Consider the following 23,623-nt stretch of genomic DNA (forward strand, 5'->3'; position numbering starts at 1 on the left):
AAGTGTTCAGGCCAGGCCCTCCACCACCCTCTCTGTGAAACCAGTGCTCTGTGTTCTTGCTGCAAGTAACACACACACTCACACACACACACACACACACACACACACACACACACACACACACACACACACACACAGTGACAGAGACAGACAGACAGACAGACACACACACACACACACACACACACACACACACACACACATACACACACACACACACACACACACACACACCCCTGGGGAAGGTAGTTTCACTGCCACTAGCCAGATAGTCTAAGTCTCTTACAAGGGTACCCAATTATACTGACTGAAATTGATACTAATATTAATACCAAAAGTAATGCTGACCATGTGGCAAGACTTTCAGGAGCAGCAACAGTGTCACCAAACAAATAAAGTATTCTTAAAGGTTACAATATTCTCCAAAAGGACCAGCCACAATGAAAATTTTAATTATATTAAAATAATAAAAGAACATGAAAATACTGAATATCTATTCACAATAAACACTGGAGTTTCAATCACAGGAAGTATTAAAATAACATAGATGGATAGATTCAAACAGATACAGAAAAACAGTACTTAACTAATATCACTATATTTTCCTGACTGATCCAAAGAATTACTGTTCCCTGGTTACTTACTAAAGCAAGGCAAGATGAAGTGGATGAGTGATCCTTTTTTGTCAGGTTTCAAAAACAGACTGCACTGAGTCCATCAGTGTCTTATTGTTAATAGTCTTGGATTATTAACCTATCAAACACCCCTAAAATGACTTTCTCTCACAAAGTCATTTATGAACAGCAATGTTCTTAATGACATTTATAAATGTGGTACTAATCCACTATGCTATGTATTGTTACACATGTGATCCTAATTAGACTTCCTAAAGCCCCCTCTAAGCCATGTAACAGAGTCTTGAATTAAACACTGCCAACTATTTGAGATAGGATTCCAAAGAAGTCATTGTGATGTCCTTCCTGTGAGATATTTATATACATCATTTTTTCTTTTCTATATATTTTTATACACACATGCATACATATTTATACTTACATAGATACTGTTATATTTCAACATGCTTTTTCATACACATACATATTATATTTTACATGGTGTTAGTGCACTATATATATTTATATATATGTTGCATGTTATAGTTTATGTTTTTTTTTAAATGTTTTGCATAGTAGGACTTGGTTTTAGCAATTTAATATAGGTTCATGGATTGGTACTGAGCAGGGTGCCCTTGTGGGCCATTTTGGGCCTGGCCAGTTGCCCCATGTGAGGGTCTAACCCTGCATGTTGTGTCTATGGAGTGAACACCTTAACCATTATGCCATTATTAACCATGACTCATATATATAATACGTGTTCTAATATTTATGAATTTTTGAAACAGATATATGCATATTCAAGATATATTAGAGTGGACTAGGTTAAAGCATTTGTATTTAACATTGTATCTTTAAGACTTAATTGATAGCAAGTGCTTCTACTATATAAGGAATGAATTGTTTTTGTGAGTTGTCTGATGAAGGGGCACATCCCTGAAAGTGCTTACTTGTTTTATAATAAACTTCCTAGCTGTGGTACAGTTGGTGTTGGTTTGCTACTTCAACTATTCTGTTATTTTGACTGGTGTCAGCATTACCATGTAATTTGGGAAAAGAGGACATAGCAGGTAAATCTGTTCCAGTCCTTCCCAAGAGTGTTTGTATGTGTGATTATGAAATATTTAAGAGTGAGTGTGTCAAATATCTAGAATGGGGACATAGTGCTCTGTAGTGGGTAGTGTAAAGACTCATTTGGGGATTTGGACTGAAGCAAATAGTTGTCTCAGGTTTGGAGCCTGTTTCCACTGTACCCTTATGGGAAGCTGTGTGTTCTATCCCTGCTTTCACTGACACTTCCTTACCGGAGACAGAGGTAAGGATTGAGACTCCTTAGTTACTGCCCTGGTTTAAGTAGGGGGTCGTCACACCTCAAATCAGCACAACCAGTATCATGTATTAATTTCTCAGCTTGTATCAAATTGTCAAACAATTGTTTCAATGAGATATTAAATGCAATATCTTTAATATTAATTAATAATTAATATATCTGTTCTCTTGCTCAAACAATACACCTTTATAATATTTTCAGGTTAGCTATTAACAGTGACAGCATGTTTAAAGTAACTGTGTCTTTGTCATTTGGTTTCTACGTAGACATAGGAATATGCTTATGTCATAGAAATGATTTTTTTTTGCTATAGATATCTTAGCCTCTTGATTACCTTTTTTTTTTCTTTGCATACTGTTTAATTACCCATCAATTAATAATTAAGTACTCAATTTTTCATTTAATTGTGTTATATAGGCTGATTTATTTTAGAGTATTGCAACATTTTGTACTGTTTGTAAATAGTTCTTATATTAGTTGCATTGTTAGTTGTATTTTATTATGTGGTTTTGTTCACATGATTATTGAACTGCAGTTTTATTCTTCAAGTTGTGTTATGTAAAAGCTAATAAAAGTCTATTTGAAAAAAAAAAAGAAATGATTTTCTTTTCTTGAATTATATATAGTACACATATATTCATCTAATCTGTGTGACCCCATGTATCAATAATAAGTGGTCTCAGTAGCACAGATGGTAGTGCATTAACCTTTGTTTCAGAATGCTGTATTTCTATTTCCACACCAAGAGCTTGGATTAATTTTTCAGTACTGATACTGCAGTGCAGAATAACGGAGGGGGTGCTGCACTTCTGAGTGTACCATCTTTTGGGTGAGACATCAAAGTGAGTACCTATTCTGTCGGAGTTTGTGGTAGCTGAGGTGGATGTAAAAGATCCCATGGCACTTATCAAAAAGGGAAGAGGAAGTTCCTTGGTGCCCTGGCCAAATTTCCTCAAGTTAATATGAGTAACACTTTAGATTTCCTCTGAAAAGAGGCCACCAACCTAGTGGGACTAAGGCAGTCAAAAAAGTGCAAATAAATAAAATAAAAAATTTACTGTTATGCAACTTTCTCACTTGTTAAAATAGCAAGCTGTTGCAAAAATAGCTCTTCTAAGCTGCATGTACTGCATTATTGTTCACTTATTTATATAGCAAGTCTACAAGAGAATTTTTCATAAGAACCAGATATATAGTGCAGTTGTGTGAAGGCACTCACCATAATTATGTTGAAATAACAGGTTCACTGCTGCAGTATAATTCATTTTAGATGAGAAACAGACACATGTGGATGCTTAGGCTTCTAAACAAACTTCTGGAGCAATTGGATATCTGCACAATTGTACATTGTTTATTTTTGAACTGGTATGCTTTGCTTTCCTAACAAAAAATGTAGACAAAAGTTGGACTGACGAGTTTGGGTAAAAATAGGTAGATGGATGGCCTAATTCAAGGCCAGTTTTGAAACTGCTTTGGACATGTAGGAAGGACTTGGTCATATGATTCTCCAGTCCTTCTAAATTATCCAAGGCTCCCCTGCAGCTCAAAGGTTCTACTGGAAGAGATGATAGTCAGTGGTGGAGAATCTTCACGGAAATGAAAATGTAGGCAGCTGAGCTTACTGGCTGAAAAGGAAGAGACAATAACATTTTGAGTCACAAAGTTTACATCCCAAAGAGAAGGAGGAACTAGCTGAAAAAGAAGGGTATCTTTCAGGAAAAACTTGACTACTGATGTCAAAGAGAGAGGAGCATCAACAAGAAAGCAAGCCATGATAACTGATAAGTGAAGCCTAACAAATGTCTAGGTTAAGTTCTTGTCAGATAACCATCAAATATCTTGGAATGAGGGCAGCAAAGTAACAGACGTAGCCACTTGTCTCACCTGCCAGGTGCTGTATCAGATTAAGAACTTCTTTGATTTGCTTAGGAGAGACTTGTTGGTGTTAGATTTTACAACCTCTTGGCAATACCCTTCTTCTGTAAAGAACTGGACCCTGATAGGGTCTATGATTAAGTTATCTAGGCAGTCAGTCTGTGGCTTTTGAGTCTTACATGGACATAGGGTCCTCCTTAGTGAGTTATTAGAGTACAGAAGATTGAAAGGGAAAGGAATCTTCCATAGTCATCTGCATTGCTGAGAGTAAAATAGCTCCCTAGGGCAAAAGGATTTTATTGGTCTGCACCTTGATTTTTCCTCTCTTGCTTTTAATACCATATCTGAGAGGAATGAGACAGAAGGATGGCATACAAAATACCAGGTCTCAGGAGCTGCAGAACGCATTCACTGACCGTTCTTTCTTCTACTGCAATCTGAAACAGAGCTTTCTCACTTAAATGTTGTCTTGTGAAACAAAATAGTCTGTCTTTGGAGTTCCAACCTTCAGTATCATCATCTGAAAAAGAAAAGGCTTTCATCTCCAGCAGTCATTCATGTTGGGTAAGTAAGGACCTGATCAGGTAGTCTGCTACTATATTCTAATCACTGGGTAAGTGTAGAGCTTGGAGATGAAGATGTTATTTCCAGACCAGGTAAAAACTATCATGGCTGACATTCAGAACAGGTAAGAGGTGTTGCTACTTTACTTGTTGATACACCACATTACCATGGTATTGTTAGTCACTATTACCATGGCATTGTCAGTCACTATTTTTAGGCTACCTAACTTAAAACACTGACTTGAAAATCCATAGTTTATAAATAATCAGTGACACCTCTTTCAGTTTTATATGCCTGAATCAGGGATTGGTGGACCACTTTCCCTAAACCTTTATGTCCTGTGCATGTCATCCAGTCACTGCTCTGTGAAAGACCACAAGTGACTTTTGCTTTTTTTCTTCCCACCACAGAACTTCTTCCCACCACCTATAATAAGTAGAATTTGCTACTTCAAAAGCTGGAAGTATTATTCCCAAAATGTTAAGAAGTCCCATATTCTCATCTGAATTCTTGCTAGGGCCATCATTCGGAATAAGAGTGTCTTTTAATTGTGAGCTCTTAAGAAGACTAACTATCTGGTGTTTCTCCTGAGCAGTACAGCTAAATAAGTGATACAGGAGGAGGGTGTCTTCACTGACAGACTGCCTGATGAGGCACCTAACACAGAAACCTGGAAGGGGCTGGTGGAAGCTACTGCCAAGTTCTATTTTTGTAGAGTGATGAAACACCTGATTTGGATGGGCAGACAGAGAGAATCAAGACAGAGACTTCTTGAGTTCTTCCTCTGAGACGGTTAATATCAAGCAATCTTCAAGGTAGGGGGTATATATAGAGCCCCTTGTCCTGACATGGACCAGACTTGTGCTAAATGTTTTTTGAAAACCTTGAGCACAGTGTAGAGACAGAGAGGTGAGTTGGTAATAGTCGTCCTTTTACAAAACTGAAAAAATAGTTGTGGTTCCTGTGAATAGGGATGTAAAGGTAGTGATCTTTCATATACAGCGTAACCAGGAAGACATCCTAAAGTACTATGGGGAGCACGACCAGTAGCATGAACACTTTCAACTTCTTGATAGACAGAAACTTGTTTAGCCTCAACAGCTCTAATATGGGTCTGGGTCTCTAAGATCAATGCTTATTTAGTAACAAAAATAAACTTCTGTAGAACCCCTTTGCAAAATAGGAAGAGACAGCCTGACCTAGATATGTGGCATGGGAGAAAGACACACTATCAAAAATAAGTGACTTTATGCTACTTGTGTCAAAAAAAGCAAAAAAAAAAAAAAAAAAAAAAAAAAAATTAAAGATGATGTGGTCAAATTTCCATTTTTTTACAGTCAATATACGGACAAGACCAGATACACTTTAGGGGATACCGCTCAACCTCTTAGAGCAAGAAATCTGGGCAAAGTCATAAATAATGGGGGGAAAGGCTGCAAAATGGGGACGGTTTTTAAAAAGTGACCTTTCAAATGTAGAAAGTTGATAGAATAACAGGTTTTGCATTAGCATGACTTTTTTGAAGGATATGACATCTGAAACTCCAATGTCTGTCAATAGTTTCTGACTTCATTGCTTACTGATTTGCCAAAGATCAGCCAGAAAACAAAATTTTAATAGGAACAGACAGAAAATATGAGGCAAAAATCTGGACATTATGTGAAAATCTGGACAGTTGTGAGGTATGCTATAGGGGTGTACAACTGCTCTAGGAGGCTGGACAAAGGGTTGGGTCTCTGCCTTCAGGTAATACTCATGCATTAACTTCAGTAATACTTATAATGAACACAAACAGTTTCTTATACTGTAATTGCATGTAACAGCTTTACTGAGTCATGCATTGTGAATCCCTATAGCTCTAACCCAATGAAGGTATACATACACAACTGCTTACATTATAAAGTGCACTGAACAATCTGATATTAAGCAAACTCAGATAGAGCATGCAGCCTTAAATATGACAAGCTGGAAGGTATGAAAACAACAGGCTGCAGTAATTTTCTGTAAAAAAAATTATTCAGAAGCTAATCACTAATTTAGTTGCAATACTTTTTAAAATTGTATTAACAGTCACATTGCAACTGTACTCAGATATCATGGCACTGCAAATATTTAGCATTTTTTTTACTCGCAGACATATCTGACAGAAAGAAAATAAAAAAAGAGTCCACCATCTTTAATTTATGTCACTATAATGAATGGCTATGTGCAACTAATTGCATTTAAGAAGCTATATTACTCTTGGAACTAATTGTTTGTCTTATGATAGGAATAACTCTCTGAAATATATAGGAATAACTCTTTGAAATAGAGATGGCTTCTTTATTAGTTTTGAACGTTGTCTGTCTTGCTGTTAATGGTGTTGATGGTGTTTGAAGCATGTACAAACCGGACTGCACAAAACTGGGTTCGCACTAGGATCTGAATTTTTTTATTATGCAAATTTTAGAATCATTCATGGGTTTGTGTATCTTTAAATTACCAGGCATGAAAGCATATACATTTCATATCATTAACTGAAGAATGCCATTAATGTATTTGCACCTTGAAAAATTCACATGCAGATTTTACTTTTTTTTTATTTTTTGTGAAATTTCATCACAAAAATGATAAACCTTTTGTGAAATTATATTTGATAGACATAATGAAAGCCACATTTTTCAGTGACAGTAGAGATTTTTTCTACAAAAACAATATATCTCCTGCTGATGAAATAATATATCCTGTATGTGCTTGTAGGGCGGAGCTCATCTCACAACACAACTGTGCATGAGATCAGCCTTAATTCTCCATTCTCTAATTACTGTTTCATTTGAAATGATATTTCAGGAACTACACTTGTTGGAATGTTTCCCTGAATTTTCTCCAGTAGCCTATGATACAGCTCTTGGCAAATATTTAGCACATTTATTATTAGCACAAGTTTGCACACAGACAAATATAGTTAAGCTCTACATCAAACAAAGATTGTCATAAGTGATATTAATAATCTTGTGATTTTTAACGCCCCCCCCTCACACACACACGCACACATAGCTTTTTAGAATTGCATTAGGAGAAGCATTATAGGTCTGCCTTACAAAATAAATATAAACCAACAAATAACACCAGCATGCTAAGTATATTTGTAGAATTACATATGTCCTTAACTACTGCATTATAAAATAATGTACAGCACAAAACAAGTTGAAGATACACTTACAGTATTGTTATACATTGCTGAGATTTGGAGTCTTAATTCTGTTTACTATGTTACGTTCCGGGCACTTGCTATGTGTCTACTAGTTGCTATGGGAGATCAAAGTCAAAATGTCTGTCTAAACAATAGATGGCTGGAGCCAATTACAGCTGTCCAAAGTCATTGTAATAGGTAACGGACATGCTTGTTTCATATATATAAATTGTAATGAAAACATTTTAGCTGTTGGAAATGCTACCTGTGGTTCTCAAACTGTTTTAAATGTCTGTCTTTTCTTCAGATATGTTATGAAAATGCAGTATGAATTTCATAGCACAGCTTTCTGATAGGCTAAATGCATGTCACTTAGTTGAGAAGGGCAGTGTTACCAGTGGCTAAACAGTTACTGTCAATCAGAACACAACACATTGCAGATTTAATCACATTCCTGCCTTAATAATTTAAAACTCTTACAAAGTGTAATTGAAGTAAGCTATGACTGCAAAAAATATTCAACTTCTTACTGCTTATTAAAAAGTAGTAAATGTGTGAATGACAGAGAAGAAAAGGTATAGCTTTTGTCAACCTTTTTATGACTAAATAATACAGAATAGCAATGTCCTGGGGCAGAGTTGACTGCCCAAACTGGAAGCATGAATTAAATAAAATGAAATTCCTGCCTTTGAAAAGGTTTAAATAGGCTGTGTCTGCAATTTGATAGGAGATATTTACTTGATAACAGACAGATACAGAACACGGATAGATAAGAATCTTTGAATGAATATGTGTTCTTTAATTTTTTTCTGTTCATTCAGGGCTTATAAATATGTTACTGTCTGATTTTCAAAAGTAATGTGTGCCATTAATCATTAATAGATGACTTTAGTTAATGCACCTTTGAGTGAGGAGTTATATCTGAACTATGACTGAAATCACCCTACTGTAGATACAATTTGTGTGATAAGTACAATGGGCTACAATAGGCCCTTTATTTTACTGCAGAGATTGTTTAACTTGGAAATTATTATAAGGCTAATATGAATGAATGAATATATACAGACATAGCTCTCAATTGTCCAGATGTTTGCAGAATGTTCAATTTTTTGCCTCATATTTTTGGTTTGTTCCTCATAAAATCTGTGGTTTTCTAGCAAATCAATGGGATAATCTGAGGTCTGATGTTACTAAATAATGACATACATTTGAGTTTCTGACTTCATATCCTTCAGAAAAATGCATGCTAAGACAAATCCTGTTATTCTAGCACTTTCTAAGTTTATAAGATCAATACTTAAAATCTGTCCCTATTTTTGGGCTTTGTCCACCCATTATGTTAGGCTTTGTCCAGACTTCTTCCACTAAGAGGTTGAGAGGTATGACAGATGATATAGAGAATTGCACAATGAAAGGTCTTAATTATTCTAAAAACATGCAAGCTGACTGGACAGAGGAAATAGTGTTCCCATTGTAAACTGAGTGTTCCCCAATGCAAACAGTCTGGTGTGAAGTAGTTTTCTCTGTGCCGCTAAGCATTTAATTTAAACTATTAAAAATAATTCTTGACACTACTATTATTCTATGCACCATTATACAACTACATTACAAAAATAAAAAAAAAAAAACAGTAACAAAAGCATCACAGCTCTGAACTGCAGGAGAATCTTTGCAAGTAACTCCATTGACATGCAGACTCTGCACATAAGGCACCTCACTAGACTCCTTAACCCCTTAACAAAAAATGGATACAAAGAAATACACAGAAGACACTACAACAGACTTCTCTCTACATTTGAAAAAAAAAAGTTAGAAACCTCAACATACTGTGCAGGTGTTCCGCAGCTACAGGCTTGGCACATGTGTCTTTAATGTCAATGACTAACCGACTGACAGTGGAAGAGCAGTAAAGCCTGTTTATACAATCTTATTTAAAGAAGATAAGACATTTCTTCTTAAATAAAGTAAATGTATAATAGCATAATAATCCATTATATAATAGCAATGATCTTGTTGTTTGTGAGATCAAACCACAATAATCTGATGTCATTATCTTGCTAGCTGCTGGATAAAGTAGTATATTTTTACAATCTAGCAAATAATTGTTTTTACATCAAAAGAGCTCAGTGGATTTTTTTTCCTAGTGCACTGGGGGTGGGGTAGCCTGGTCTGTTTAGGTTTGGGAAACACTTGAGATTTCGGAATGTAGTTTTATTGGCTGGAGAGCATTTGTTTCTGGTAGCATTTTGTACCATTTAAGTCTTTTGTGGTAGCAGTTCACTCCGGGCGTTCCTTTACTGTGCTTATTAAACTTAGTAGACTTCAAGAAAGTGACCAAAGCCCTGGATGAAAGCAAGATAGTGCATAATGCCTATCTCAACCTAGCCAAGGCTTTTGACACAATCCCCCACTCAGGTATCATTGAGAAACTCTCCCAGCTAGGCATATCACAAGAATCTGTGCTGGGCCCTTTACTGTTTGGAATCTATGTCCTGGTAGTCCACGCTAAAACAGATGGCTTTTGGCTTACCAGATTAACTGATGATTGCAAACTGGGTGCAATCATTGAGTCCCTCAGTAATTTTAACATTATTACAGGAGGGGCTAATGCAGACAATGACTGGTGGCAAAGCCACGGTTTAAAACTAAATGCAAAAAGTGCATTACTATCCACTTTGGCAAAGTGGAGTTCCCTGCTAATTACAATATTGACAGCATCCCCCTAAGTTCAAACCCAGTGGTGTGAGATCTTGGAACACAGATAGATAGCAATGTGCACTTTGACCACCAAGTTTCCACAGTGGTAAGGAAAGCCTTCTACATTGTGCATCTCATAAGTAAGGGCATCACATCCAGGTCTAAGGATGTTATAGCTCCACTGTCCTCGACCATCATCAGATCATTACTAGAGTACAATGCTCCCTTCTGCATGTACCTCTCCAGATACCTGCAGCAGCTGGAGAGACCACAGAGATTTCTCAGCAAGAAAATACAGGGCCTCCAAACCATGACTTACGTGTATAGACTGAAAGCCCTGTCACTATACTCTATATCATATAGACTGCTGAGAGGCGATTTGTGCCTGGCCTACAAGACAGTCTCTGACTATGCCCTGATGGATATGCTGCACATATTCAAGTCAAATGGCAAGAGATCACTTGTTCTAGAGATCTTAACCTAGCCCTTGATATTAACAGAACATGCTGGAGAGACAGATATATCTCCCAGAGAATAAACTTCCAATTCACATGAAGCAGAGCTCCTCACTGACCCTATTCAAGTGCAACCTGGACTAATAGAGGGGAGACTGAAAATTCACCCTCGGGTAGCTCCCATGGGTAGCCAGTGTTTATCATACACTCGCTCTGTGAATTATGTCCATCTAACCAAGGACAATTGAGGGAATTTGGGATTAACATGGCTAGGCTTGTAAAGGCCCTAGGGCCACCAGCCTAGTAGCCTTCTATGAAACTATGAGACTATAAACATCAGTTATGGGTGAATCCTGTGTTACCCATACCCAGTCATGATTATTGCTAAAATACTAAATTGATATAGACCACAAGACAGATGCAAGGGGCAGCTGTCCCCAGTTTGAAAATAGCAGACTGACTTCACTTCCTAGTTATTTGAGAAAAATGAAAAATAAAAAACCTCTTAAACTTAGAATTAAAAGAACAGTAATATGCAGTCTAAAATGGTTTTACAAAAGTACTGAAGAAAAACTTCAGCAGACTTAGTCACCAGAATAACTATGTTTATTTAGGAGAAGCACTCTTTATCCACCAACTGGACTTCGTCAGATCAACTTTTCAATAACATCTTTAGATCATAAATCTTGATTGATGAACTCATGCATAGTAATGAGCCAAAACAGAGAAAAATAAAAAGCATAAGAAAATAACCAACTTTTAACTGTATGGCTAAGGTCTAGATTCCAGACCCAGACAGGAGTACAAATAATGACTAATCTGTACAACTAACACTCCAACTGTAATAGGCAAAACAGCAGTCTGAAAAAAAATATAATAAAATAATTAAAAGGGAGAGTGCTGAAGCAGTAGTCAGTGGTAACCATACAAAACCAAATCAAGGAGTTTAGTCCAAAAGGAATCAGATGGACCAGACCCTAAGCTGCATAACAATCAATAGTGCATTCCAAACCAAAATAAGAAATACTAATAAAAAAAGTTCAAATAAACTTGAGTGTGGAGCTAGTAATTAAGTCCTAGTTTGCTTCTAAATATAAACAAGGTGTAGAAAAACTCCTAACACTAAAGACCATTCAGCACCAAGGTGACAATAAGACCCCAGTAAAAGGAGTTTAAAAACCAGAGTGCCAAACCAAAAAAGAAACAAAAAAATCTGAGAGCCAAAACAAAGAGCAGAGTGTGTGTGTCTATGTGTGTGTGTGTGTGTGTGTGTGTGTGTGTGTGTGTGTGTGTGTAAACTTGTGTGCGTGTATAAACTTGTGTGTGACAATGGGTAAATGAATAAAAAAATCTACAACAGTAACCTTAGAAGAGATGTGATATAAAGAAACATCACTGATAAAAAAAAAACAATCAAATAAATGAAAAAACGTAATCATAAGTGCATTATAAACAAACAAAAAAGTGCCTTCATCCATAGGGCTTCATCAGATCACTATTAAAACTGAGCATCCAAGAAATCAAGCCTACACTAAAAATATAGGACAAAGCAATCTATACAAATGTGAAAAAAAAACAGAAATGCACATGAATATGTATATGTTGTAGCAGAACATATAACAAGCAAACAATATAAAAAGGTATAAAAACTGCCTGAGAAAAGGGAAGACAGGAACAAGCATATGTCATAACCATTAATAAAATAATTTGTGATCCAGTTTCTTAAGCTGAAAAATGCATTTATTTGAATAAGGAGAATTAAGTAGATTAAAGATTATAGACATTATGGTGAATTTGCCATTCTAACTTTTCCAGAATGGCATTACAGTTTCCCTTGAGTGGACCCATCCTGATCATGTCCAAAATATGAAAACTGAAAAAATAGTGGCCTGAGGCTTCAGTACTGTGCTTGTAAAAGGATTCTTAGTTACTCTGTTTCTAACTTCAGATATTAGTTGGGCTAGCCTCCTTTTAAACTTAGAAAGGCTCTTCTCATTGTAAAAAACCTGACACCTAGAGCAGTGTGCTTTGTAAACAATAATTTTACTGTTGGAGTTCTCAGTCATATTGCTGTTATATTTCTAACCTGTGCTGTGGCATATGAAAAAGTCCCTGTATCTCATGAACTCACAAAAGGTACAGAAAAGGGGCCCACATTTATTGATACCAAGCCTTTCCATATTGTGTTTTTGAATGTCCCTTCTAAGTAAGATCAAATGTTCCTGTCTTTTTTGAAAACAAAAGAAGGACCAGGGTCCATGATCTTGCTCAACAGTCTATTACTAGGCATAAGAGACCAATTGTTACAAATTATCCATTTTATTTTATGGTCATCTTTACTGAAAGTTCACATCAATATTTTCAGTTTTTCTTTTCTTTGGTCAGTGTAGAGGGCTCTGAAACCATATAACAGTCTTCCTTTTGTTTCATGTAAGGAAGTGCCACCCATGCTTTGAGTTCCCTAATAGGATCAAAAATCCATTTGCAATCTTGCTTTCATATCACCTCACAAGAAAATCTCTGTGTAGGGCCTGCAGGTTCTTTAGAAAATTAGCTGTTTCTCTGGACACACAAGCAATCTGCATACCCTGTGACTTTATCACATTTATCTATTTATTTATTTCACATTTGTTTACTGGGAGTGTCTGACTGAGCAAAAGCCCTTTTCAGTGGAGGCCCGGCGAGAAAAGCTCCAGAGAAACATAAGAATAAATGACAAGAGTAAAAACCATACATAAAATGACTAAACTAACAAAGAATTACATATGTGCCAGAACAGTACAGTAAGTCAAGCATTTCATATTTCCTTGAAGCTCAAAATACTCTAACTACACTTTAATGACAAAAATCTGATATTAGCTAAGTCTAGTAATTCATTCTAGCGAGCTCTCCATAAGTGAACTACAAGCTTAGATAGGATAAATTGGTTTCTTGGGACAGAGAATTAGCAGTTGGTAAGTAAACAGTAAAGTGAGAAAGATATGGCTAATTAGTGAGATGGAAGGCATTTGCCAGAAGTTAAAATTGAGTTTAAGCACTGAAGAGTCAATATAAGAGAGTCATGGAAACTTTTAGTAAGTAGGGTCTTTGTGGAGTGTAGAGCAGTGACAGAGAAGGAGTTAGGTGGTACAGTTACAGATAGAGTTGTTGAGCAGGTACTGTTTGAGTGCTGATTTGAATTTGTGTTTAATTCTAATGTCAAGGGGGAGCTTGTATCAGTTTAGGGTTGGGTAGTAGATGTATAGTTTTTGGCCTATGTTTTTATAGGCTTAGATATATTCAGGTATTGTTGGTCAGAGCTCCTGAAGTTTCTTGTAGAGACATTATGCTTATTCATTTGTAGGTTCATGCTGCTGGCATGAAGCAGTAAATTTAGTCAGGTGGGGTTGTGAAATAAATCATTGCAAAGTTCTTGTGACCAAATGTTCTTGTAAATAATGAAATCCAAAAAACTAATCTTATTGTACTTGTGATGAGCAGTACATTTCATAAAATCAGTTGATCATCCAATGTGTACAAAAAACTTCTTCAGACCTTCCACCAACCCTTCTCATGCAATAAAAAATGCCAGTGAATGTGAAATGAGCATTTAATGAAGCAGCAGAACTCTGAGTTATAGACTGTTTCCCTCTTTCACTTAGATAAATCCATATTAGCTAGGCAGGGGCCATAGCTGCTTTAGCTGCTGTAATATCTGCGGTAATAAATGGAGTGGAACGTTATACTAACAAATCTAATTGTTCTAATGTTTCAAAATATAACAATAACTGTGGTGGAAAATTATGATAGCACAATTTCATTTATTAGGAAAATGTTTCTGTTTTTGTTAGAAAATTTGACACTGTTGTAACTGATAGCAGGAATAAGAAAAGAAATTAAGATCAAAGAGCGGATTATAATTTGAGTAATGATTTGTTGGTCGAATGGTATAGCTTAAAGCATAAGAGGCTTTTATACCATTAGAGGGTTCTCTATCTCCTAATTCTAAGGAGGTAAAATGACACTGGAGCTCAACATTGTTTAGCTCATGTTAATGAAAAACAATGCTTGATTCATTCTAGTAAAGAGGATGCTATTTTGAATACAGAATGTTTGGAGGAAAATATTTCTTCTTTAGTCAGGCATATTTCATATAAGCCTTGCTCTGATGCTATTAGTAATTATATTAATGGGCAGAATGAAGGATGGCAAGAGATCTCACATGTAAGAAAGACTAAATGATTAGATTTGGTAGGGTTAATTAGTAAAGATAAAGGTATTAATAAACATAATGAACTGTCTTGTTTTATTTCCATGACAGATAACCCTAGAAAAGGATGCTGTTCTTAACTACTGGTAATTGGGGACTCACATGTAAAATATATTACTGGTCAAATAACATTACTGAATAAAGAGTATATTACAATTTCTTCTTTACAAGGGTTGAAGTTGTTTTGATTTGTTACCAAAGTTAACTTGGGTTAAACCAACCTATACTAAATTTATTTTGCAGGGCAGTAATAATGTTTTAAGGTATACACCACTAATTAAGATGCAAAATGTAGTTCTTGATACAATTAAATATTCTGAAACTTAAAGTATAGAGTTTACATTATGTGAACTCTTTTCTAGTTTGTGTTGCCAGGATTACCAGTGGTTAAATACAAAATCATTTAATAATTGGACACGATAATGTTGCTTTGTCCAAATATTAAATTAATAAAGCTTTGGGAAAACTATTTCTATATGCTTTCAAGAAATAGTGTTCATTTAATTCCTGTAGATGTAAGGTTCTGTCAGGCTTGTTTAGGAACTGTGCTGATTTTTTTAGGGACTCTCATTAGTGGATCCATTTGTGCAATAGAAAAAAGAAATTTAATAGAACTTTAAATGCTTCTATTGGAATGCCTAAAACTTGGGGAACAAAGGAAGAGAGTTAAAATGTATTGTACTTTCAGACATGGAATTCATCTTGCTAAAAATGCCAGGATATAACACATTTGAATGTTTATGAATAAGCAAGAGAGGTGGTGACATAACTTTATGGGTAAGGAATTAAATTTCTTGTAAATGTGTGAAGACTATTGCTGACATGGATTATGTAATAGTAGAAATTTATGGAATATTGTTGCTTGATGCTATAAAACTGATACTTTGTTATCATACACCTACAAAGGATTTAGATACACACTGTAAATATACATTTAGATTATAGAAATCTAGTACTGATGGGTGACCTTTTATTGGAAAGTAAATTAAGGAGGAAATAATTATGAAAAAGAATTTATTGAGATTTATGAATATCATAATATTACACAATTGATTTTGGAACTGATTCAAAGTTGTGATATCATAGACTTGTTACATGCAAATAATCTAACTTTAATTGAAATTATTCCCATTTCTCCTCCTCTAGGATTATCTGCTGATTTGTCCTCATTTGAAATAGTTGCCATTGGAAACTAAGAATATGGACCAAATGTTATAATTTTGGTCTAACTGATTATTACCATTTAAAGAATAATTTTCTATCTTTGGATTGATAGCTGAGTCAGCTAGTGGGGTTGTGATAATATAGAATCTCTACTGTATAACAGTGTAGCTGGGACAGTTTGCTATATAACAATAAATTCCAAAAATTAATTTGCAGCATGGTAGAATTATAATTTGAATAAATTATATAATATGGAAAATAAGGCTTCCTGCATTTGCAGTAGATTTCCCAATAAGTAATTGCAATAATATATTTGCATGGACTTTCTTTCTACATTTTGAAATGAATAAATTGTCATTTGTCCTTGTCCCAAAGCTGCGGGTGACCCACCCACCCAAGCTACACCTGCTCAGCCAATTCAGTAAGGACAACTAATAACTCCAAGAATATATTTGCACAGACCTTCTTTCTACATTTTGAAATTAATAAATTGCCATTTGTCCTTTTCTCAAATCTGTGGGCAACTCCCCCAACAGCTATACCTGCTTGGCCAATTCAGTAAGGAAAATAGTAATCGCAAGAATATATTTGCTCAGATTTACTTTCTACATTTTGACATTAAGTACGTTCATTAGAATATATCACAGTTACTTTGCTCTGTAATTCTATGTAAGTGCTGTGCACACCAAGCTAGAGGTGAAATTTATACATCTCACCCCCCCACAACCACATAGCTTAGTCTCCTGTTTGCTACAACTAGCTTGCATACCAGGTCATGTATCCCCTGCTGGTATCTCTGCTTTTTTGCTCTAACTTTTACTACCTGCACTTTATGTTGTGCCCAAAAGTAGCTAACACTATATATAGTGCCATCTTAGTCCTGATATCCCTGTTGGAATTTAATTACTTACTTACTAATTGTTATTTGCTTGCAGCAACAATCAGGGATTCTGGTCCAACCTGCTCCATTCACCCTCCACTCTGGGCTCACTCTGCTCCCCTACCCTACCCCCATTCCCACCCACCCAACTTTCATAACATTTATAGTTTCAAAGCCACACCTCTTCCCTCCCTCTAACCAATTAGCCCCTCCACCCCTCCACGCCCTCTTCCCCTCTAGTTACAATAATTATTTTCTGTCCCTCCCAATATCCAGCTTCCTCATCTCTAGCTCCTCTTCATGTACTTACTCCCCCCCCTAGTCTCCTTGGTATCATGTTCTAGACCTTATTACTCTCATCCTCTAAAACTCAAGTTTTTTCCTCTAACTCTTCTTAGCTTTCATAACATTGTCTCTATCTCTCTGCCACCTTTCTCTTCTTCCTTTCTTTGTCCATCTCATACCATACACCACTTTATCAAACTCCTTCACCTACTCTCCCCATCACTCATTTCCCCAATACCATCCCTCACTCACAGCTTATATGTCCATCTCTCTTTCTTCTCTATCCCTCTCAAATCTTCAAGATAAACACATTAACAAGCATATCTCTCACCTCTACTCTGAAATCAAGAAACTGTGAAAACGTGAACCTAATTTCAAATATACTTAATTTTTTTATACACTTTTCCTAGATGGGGACATCCACCCTAATCCTGGACCACCTGCCTCTACCACTCACACATACACACCTCATAACTCACCCCCAGATGTCACCCCATGCTCTTACTCCTACCCCTAAATCCTTAAATATTTTCTCTGTAAATATTCAAACCCTTGTAAATAAAATCTCTTGAGTTCCATTTCTGGATTACTAACATTTCCCACCCACATCATAACTCTGTCTGAAACCTAGTTAAAGCCACATATCCCTAACACAGAAATCCTACCTCTGGAATATAACATATTTCGCTCTGACAGAACCAATAAGAGAGGTGGGGGTGTTGTTATCCTCTGCTCTGAGCAACTTAATCTCTCTCTCCACTCCCAATATCTGTACCTAGCTTTGCACCTACTGAAACTCTTATTGTAAACTGTCATCTAAATAGACAAAAAAAATTACCATTGCCTCTATTTATATACCTCCTGGGGATAATATTCTTATCCTCAAGAACTTTCTCTCTTGGCTCACTCAGTATGTTCCATAAGAAACCATTATCCTTGGTGATGTTTTACAAGTTTGTTCTAAACTTACTACTACGTTACCTAGTCACAGTCTAAATCTTCATGGCTTCCATCAACTTATTTCTTCCCCTACTCATACCAACAACAATCCCACATTTGGGCCTATCCAAGACTGGATTCTTACCTCTGATCCCAAACTTTACCATAACCCTGGCACACTTCCTAACTCCCTAAGTGACCATTCCCCTTCCTATATCTATAGATTCACCCTACATTCTCCCAAAGGCCTTCTATATAGGGAATGTCATAAACTTACTCATTTTAATCCTGATACCTTTAACTCCAAACTGTCTATCATAAATGGTCCTTCCTTTACCACCTCCCTCTCAATGAATCAGTAACATATTTTAATAAGATATTTCTTGACATACTCAACTCCATGGCACCTTCCAGAAAAAATAGAATTAAATTCAATTTTGCCACCTGGATAACAAAACATACCTGCTCTACTATGCAGGAAAGAGACAGTGTCTGGAAATCCTGGATTAAAAATAAATCCCTTGTCCTTTTTCAAAGATATTTCAAAGATAAGTTCTGATGAAGACTTGAGATTTTGATGAAAGCGCTTAACTAACTTCAATAAATTCTTTGAATTTAGTGCTGTAGTGCTCCATTGGTGATCTCTTTCATTTATTTTTTACTTGGTTTTGGTGTTCGTTTTTTCTAAGTCAGCTATGATAAAAAAAAAACTTTCTGCTTCAACCAATTTAGCCCACATAAAAATCCAAAAAGATTCTGGACTACCATTAATAATCTTATTTACCCTGGCAACCCTTCAACTCCCAACCCCTTCCCACATAACACAGCCACAGAAACTGCCACTCTCCTAAATGACTACTTCATAGAAACAATCCAAAAACTTACACAAAGCAGTACAAACCCCTATGCCCTTCCTTCATTCCCAAACATAACTTCTTCTGACACATTATCTTTCAAACCAGTCCCTATCACCACAATTAAATCACTCCTAAACAAACTTAAGCCTTGCTCCCCCTCTGCTGATAAACTGCCTTCCTATTTTCTTAAAATTGCTGCAGAATCCATTGCCTACCCCATCTCTATACTCCTAAATTGCTTCATTACTGAAGCCCATGTTCCTGATATATGGAAATCCTTTTACACAATCCCTCTTTGCAAGGGTGGAAACTCTACTGATCTTTCTAACCATAGGCCCGTTGCAATCATGCCCCCTTATCTAAAATCCTGGAAAAGTGTGTCCATACCCAGTTACTCAAACACCTGCTTGATAATAACTTGCTAACTCCCATCCAACATGACTTTAGACCCCAGCACAGCACTTCCACTGCACTACTGTCTTTCAACCAAACAGTAGCAGAGGCCCATGATAACAACTCATTCATCTCCTGTCTATTCCTCAATCTCTCAAAGCCCTTTGACACTGTCTCCCACACTAAACTTCTAATAATACTCTCTGACCTCCATCTCTCTAGCTCTTCTATAAACTGGTTTGCTAGTTACTCATCCAAGAGGCAACAATCCATTTACTTGCAAACTGCCTTCTCACCCCTCTGTACAGTCAACATTGGTGTTCCTCAAGGCTCTATCTTGGGCCCTGTCTTGTTCAATATTTTCACCAACAAACTGAATTCTGCTGATGACCTCTCAACACTTCTACAATATGCCAACAACTCCACTCTTATCACCACTGCCCATGGCATTCCTGATATTCTAGTTCTCAGTCAAGACACCTTCACATCTGTAGAAACATGGCTCTCCAATGATCGACTAGTACTAAATCCAAAAAAAAGCTAAACTCCTTCTCTTCTTTCCTAGAACACTTGCACACCACAAACCCTCCTTGACCATCACCTCCCTAAATAATACCATCATAAGACCTGATCCCCATACCAAGCTACTCAGGGTCATCATTGACGATGAACTAAAATTTGACATACATATCCAACAATGTATAAAGAAAACCCACCAGAAACTTGGTCTACTCTAATGTAATCTAAACTTCCTTACACCTTCCTCTAGAACCTCTCTAGCTCAGTCTCTCCATCTGTCTTGTCTACTGTATGTAGCCCCTATCCTTACTAATCTTCAGTCAACACTACTATCCAAACTTGAGCAAGCATACCATAGAATAGCCAGATTTGCCCCTGACCTCCCATACAAATCCCACCACTGTTTTGCCCTTAGAGCTTTTCAATGGCCTGAATTTTCAAAACAACTACTTCTTCCACAACTGCACCTTACCTACTCCATTCTGAATGATCCCTCTTCCTGCCCCTCCATCTCTAACCTACTGTCTTACTATAATCCCACCATCACCTTCGTACAACTGACAAACACCTCCTTGATATCTATAAACCCAATAAAAATATCGGAAAGTGTCTGTATAAGTACACCATAGCTCATGCTTGGAATGCACTTCCCCTCAAAATAAGAAGCACTCCTCAAAAAGATCTGTTTAAACAACAACTCAAACTCTAGCTACAAAAGACCTGGTCATGTCCATGTCAAACCCTGTACGGCAACTTTTCTTTTCACTTACTTATCTCTTTTCTCTCCCTTGACAGATTATCTCATTTTCTATCCATTCCTCTTTCTTTCATGTAATTCTGTGCTATTCTCCTTGTATGTAAAAACACAGAGTCATTCTAATACTACATCTATTGGGTTAAATACTGAGGGTGTATTTCAAATATGATACTTTTAATATTATCTTCACTGCTTCAAAGAATGTAGTGCTGTGAATTGTAGCAACTCATCTTATGTTATATTCTTGTACATCTGAATAGTATGTAATCATTGTTTTTATCTGTTGTAAGATTGTAATCTGTCTGGAGCTTTTCTCCTCAGGTCTCCACTGAAAATGGGCCCCTGTCTCAGTTGGACCAACCCACTTAACAAATTTCAAATAAATAAAGAAATAAATAAATAACAATAAAGTTTCACAAAAATAAGTTAAAATTGAGAAGCAAGGAACTATTACTAAGTGTAAGAAATAAAAAATAAAATATGGCAATTTGTTGGCAAATGATCACACAAACCACCAAAGCATTTTATAACTGTATTAATTACTCCTGGAGTGAAACTGATCATACTAATTTGATTTTTATAGATGAGTCAATGATTAGTGATCATGAATTGATAGCTAATACATTTAATTACTATGTTACTGTTTTTTGCATGCATATGAACAATTGTTATTCTCAATTTATGAAAGAAAGAGTTGATTACATGAAAACATGTAATATTACTGAAGCAATGTTATTAATTGCATTAAATAAAATTAAATCTGTTACATTGACCAGTCCAGATTGTGTTCCTGGAATTGTGTTGATTAATATAAAAGATTATTTAGTGAGTATATTAACTGGGGCATTTAATTCTCCTGTAATAGATACATACCAAGACTTTTGAAGGAAACATTATTTACTCCAATTTTATTGTCCAGTAAGTCGAATACCAATATTATGAAAATGTTTTGACAGACATATTAGTGAAATAATCTTGCATTGCTTGATATTTTTCAACATGTTTTTTAAAAGGTCATTCTATACACACTGTGTCAATTTTTTATGATTACACCTCTAGAGCTAAGGATATGGGAATTAATACAGATGTAATCTATTGAGATTTAACCAAAGGTTTTGACATGCTATCATTCCATACTATTAATTTGGCAATGGAACAATATAAGTTTAATCAATATATTTGTAAGTGTATTAATTGTTGACTCAGTGGCAGAACCCAAAGAGTAGCATTTCAAGGAAAAAATCTGATTGAACACTGGGGAAATCAGGTGTTCCTCAGGGATTTGTGCATGGGCCTTTGTTGTTTAATTTTGTTTCATTTCCATTCCACATGGTGATCGTTGTTGGTTGGTTATATATGCCAACAATTGTAAATTTGCATTTTTTGGTAACAATGAAGATTTCACTAACATTAGAAGGTATATACTATGCCAACGTAAGTGAGATAGTACAGATGATCTCTCATTTAGTGAGAAAAAGCGTAATGTCATGTATTTTCGTAAACAAAAATTAAAGAGATCTGTTACGTTGTCTATATTTAATTTATTGGAAGTTAGTGAATACAAGAATCTTGGCATACTGCTTGATTCCTGTTTTTGTCTTGAAAGTCATATGAGAGCCATCTGTAATAAGTTTTTGAAATAGATGGGTTTGATTTTCAAAAGTGTAACAAAAAGGAAGGATATGATCTTAGCTAGTTTATTTAAGGTAAATATCAGACCAGTTTTTGAACACAATATAGTGTTCTGTATTCTTAATTGATAGCTTAATCTTACACAATCAGTACAACATACATTTAAATAAAGAATACCTGATATTAAGTAGTTTTGCTATAAGAATAGATGTGTTTCAGGGGGTCTTTAGACCCTCTATAATAGATATATCTGGGGTCAACTTTTATTTGCCTGTAAGGTGTTTAATGACTCTTTTCTTCAAGCTTTATTGGTTTGTAAGTATATAATAATCCAAAGATATATAAACAACATAATTTAAAGTTCTGTTTAGTGTTATATAATAAAAATAATAAAATGTGTTATTTAATGCATAAGATGGTACAATTATAGAATACATTACGTGAATATATCAGAGATGTGAACAGCCTAGTAAAATGTAAGTATTTGGATGATCAGGCTGGGGCTATGGCAGTTGATCCAACAATTACTAAGACAGTGTTCCTTGAAAGCTGTAAGAACATTTAATGTAACTTATGAAGTTATGCACTTGTATAGAAATGGGATGACTGAGCCTTTGGTTTATGCAGTTTTAAATGTCATAGGCAAACACAAAGATACATCAGGTCTTCATTTTCAGAGTTCCTGCTTTTGTTTTATGTATTGCAATAGGGTGTGCAAATTGCATGGTTTTCATTGCACACAAGTGTAACAGCCTAGTTGCATGAAATGGATGAGGGGGCAGCTAATGTCTTACAGTATTTGCCTCACTAGTTTCAGTTCCCATATAGATTGTCTTATGTGCATAGTCTGTGTGTGTGTTTGTGCACATGTGTGTGTGTGTGTGACATTTGGACAACCGAGGCTTACCATGATGCCGGGAGCTGGAGGAGAGAAACCATGGATGTGGCTACCATAGTTGGTGGTGGTAGTCCTTGGTGGCACATGTAGGGGAGTATGCATGCATGGACAGGTAGGTGGACCTTGTGGTGAAATCAATGCTCAGGTCTTCATTAGGTGTTAGGTTTAGTCTATAATTTAAAAAATAATTTTATTGTTGAGATGTTGGTTAAGATCACAAGGGCCTAAATGGCAGCCCTCCCTTAGGCTGTTATCTGATTGAGAGAAGGCTTAATGTTCAGTAGGTATGAAGGCAAAAATAATGCAACAAAATGTGGTGCCCCATCATGGATTGTTTCTCTGC

At 36.0% G+C, this 23,623-nt stretch overlaps 1 protein-coding gene across 2 annotated transcripts in view; it reads right to left on the minus strand.

Annotated features, from left to right (window-relative positions):
• LOC122812213 overlaps positions 1–7,690 on the minus strand; it is a 363,229-nt gene extending 355,539 nt beyond the window's left edge. The window contains exon 1 of one of the 2 annotated variants that reach the window (XM_044084555.1): positions 7,586–7,690. In XM_044084555.1, the coding sequence (XP_043940490.1) occupies positions 7,586–7,600 (15 nt within the window). In that variant the 5' untranslated portion in view covers positions 7,601–7,690. The remainder of the gene's footprint in view (positions 1–7,585) is intronic. The other variant, XM_044084553.1, reaches the window with a different exon arrangement.
• Between the last annotated feature and the right edge of the window lie 15,933 nt (positions 7,691–23,623).

Source organism: Protopterus annectens, chromosome 9.part0 (assembly GCF_019279795.1).
Source record: "Protopterus annectens isolate FY-2018-M chromosome 9.part0, PAN1.0, whole genome shotgun sequence".
Lineage (NCBI taxonomy): Eukaryota > Metazoa > Chordata > Ceratodontiformes > Protopteridae > Protopterus > Protopterus annectens.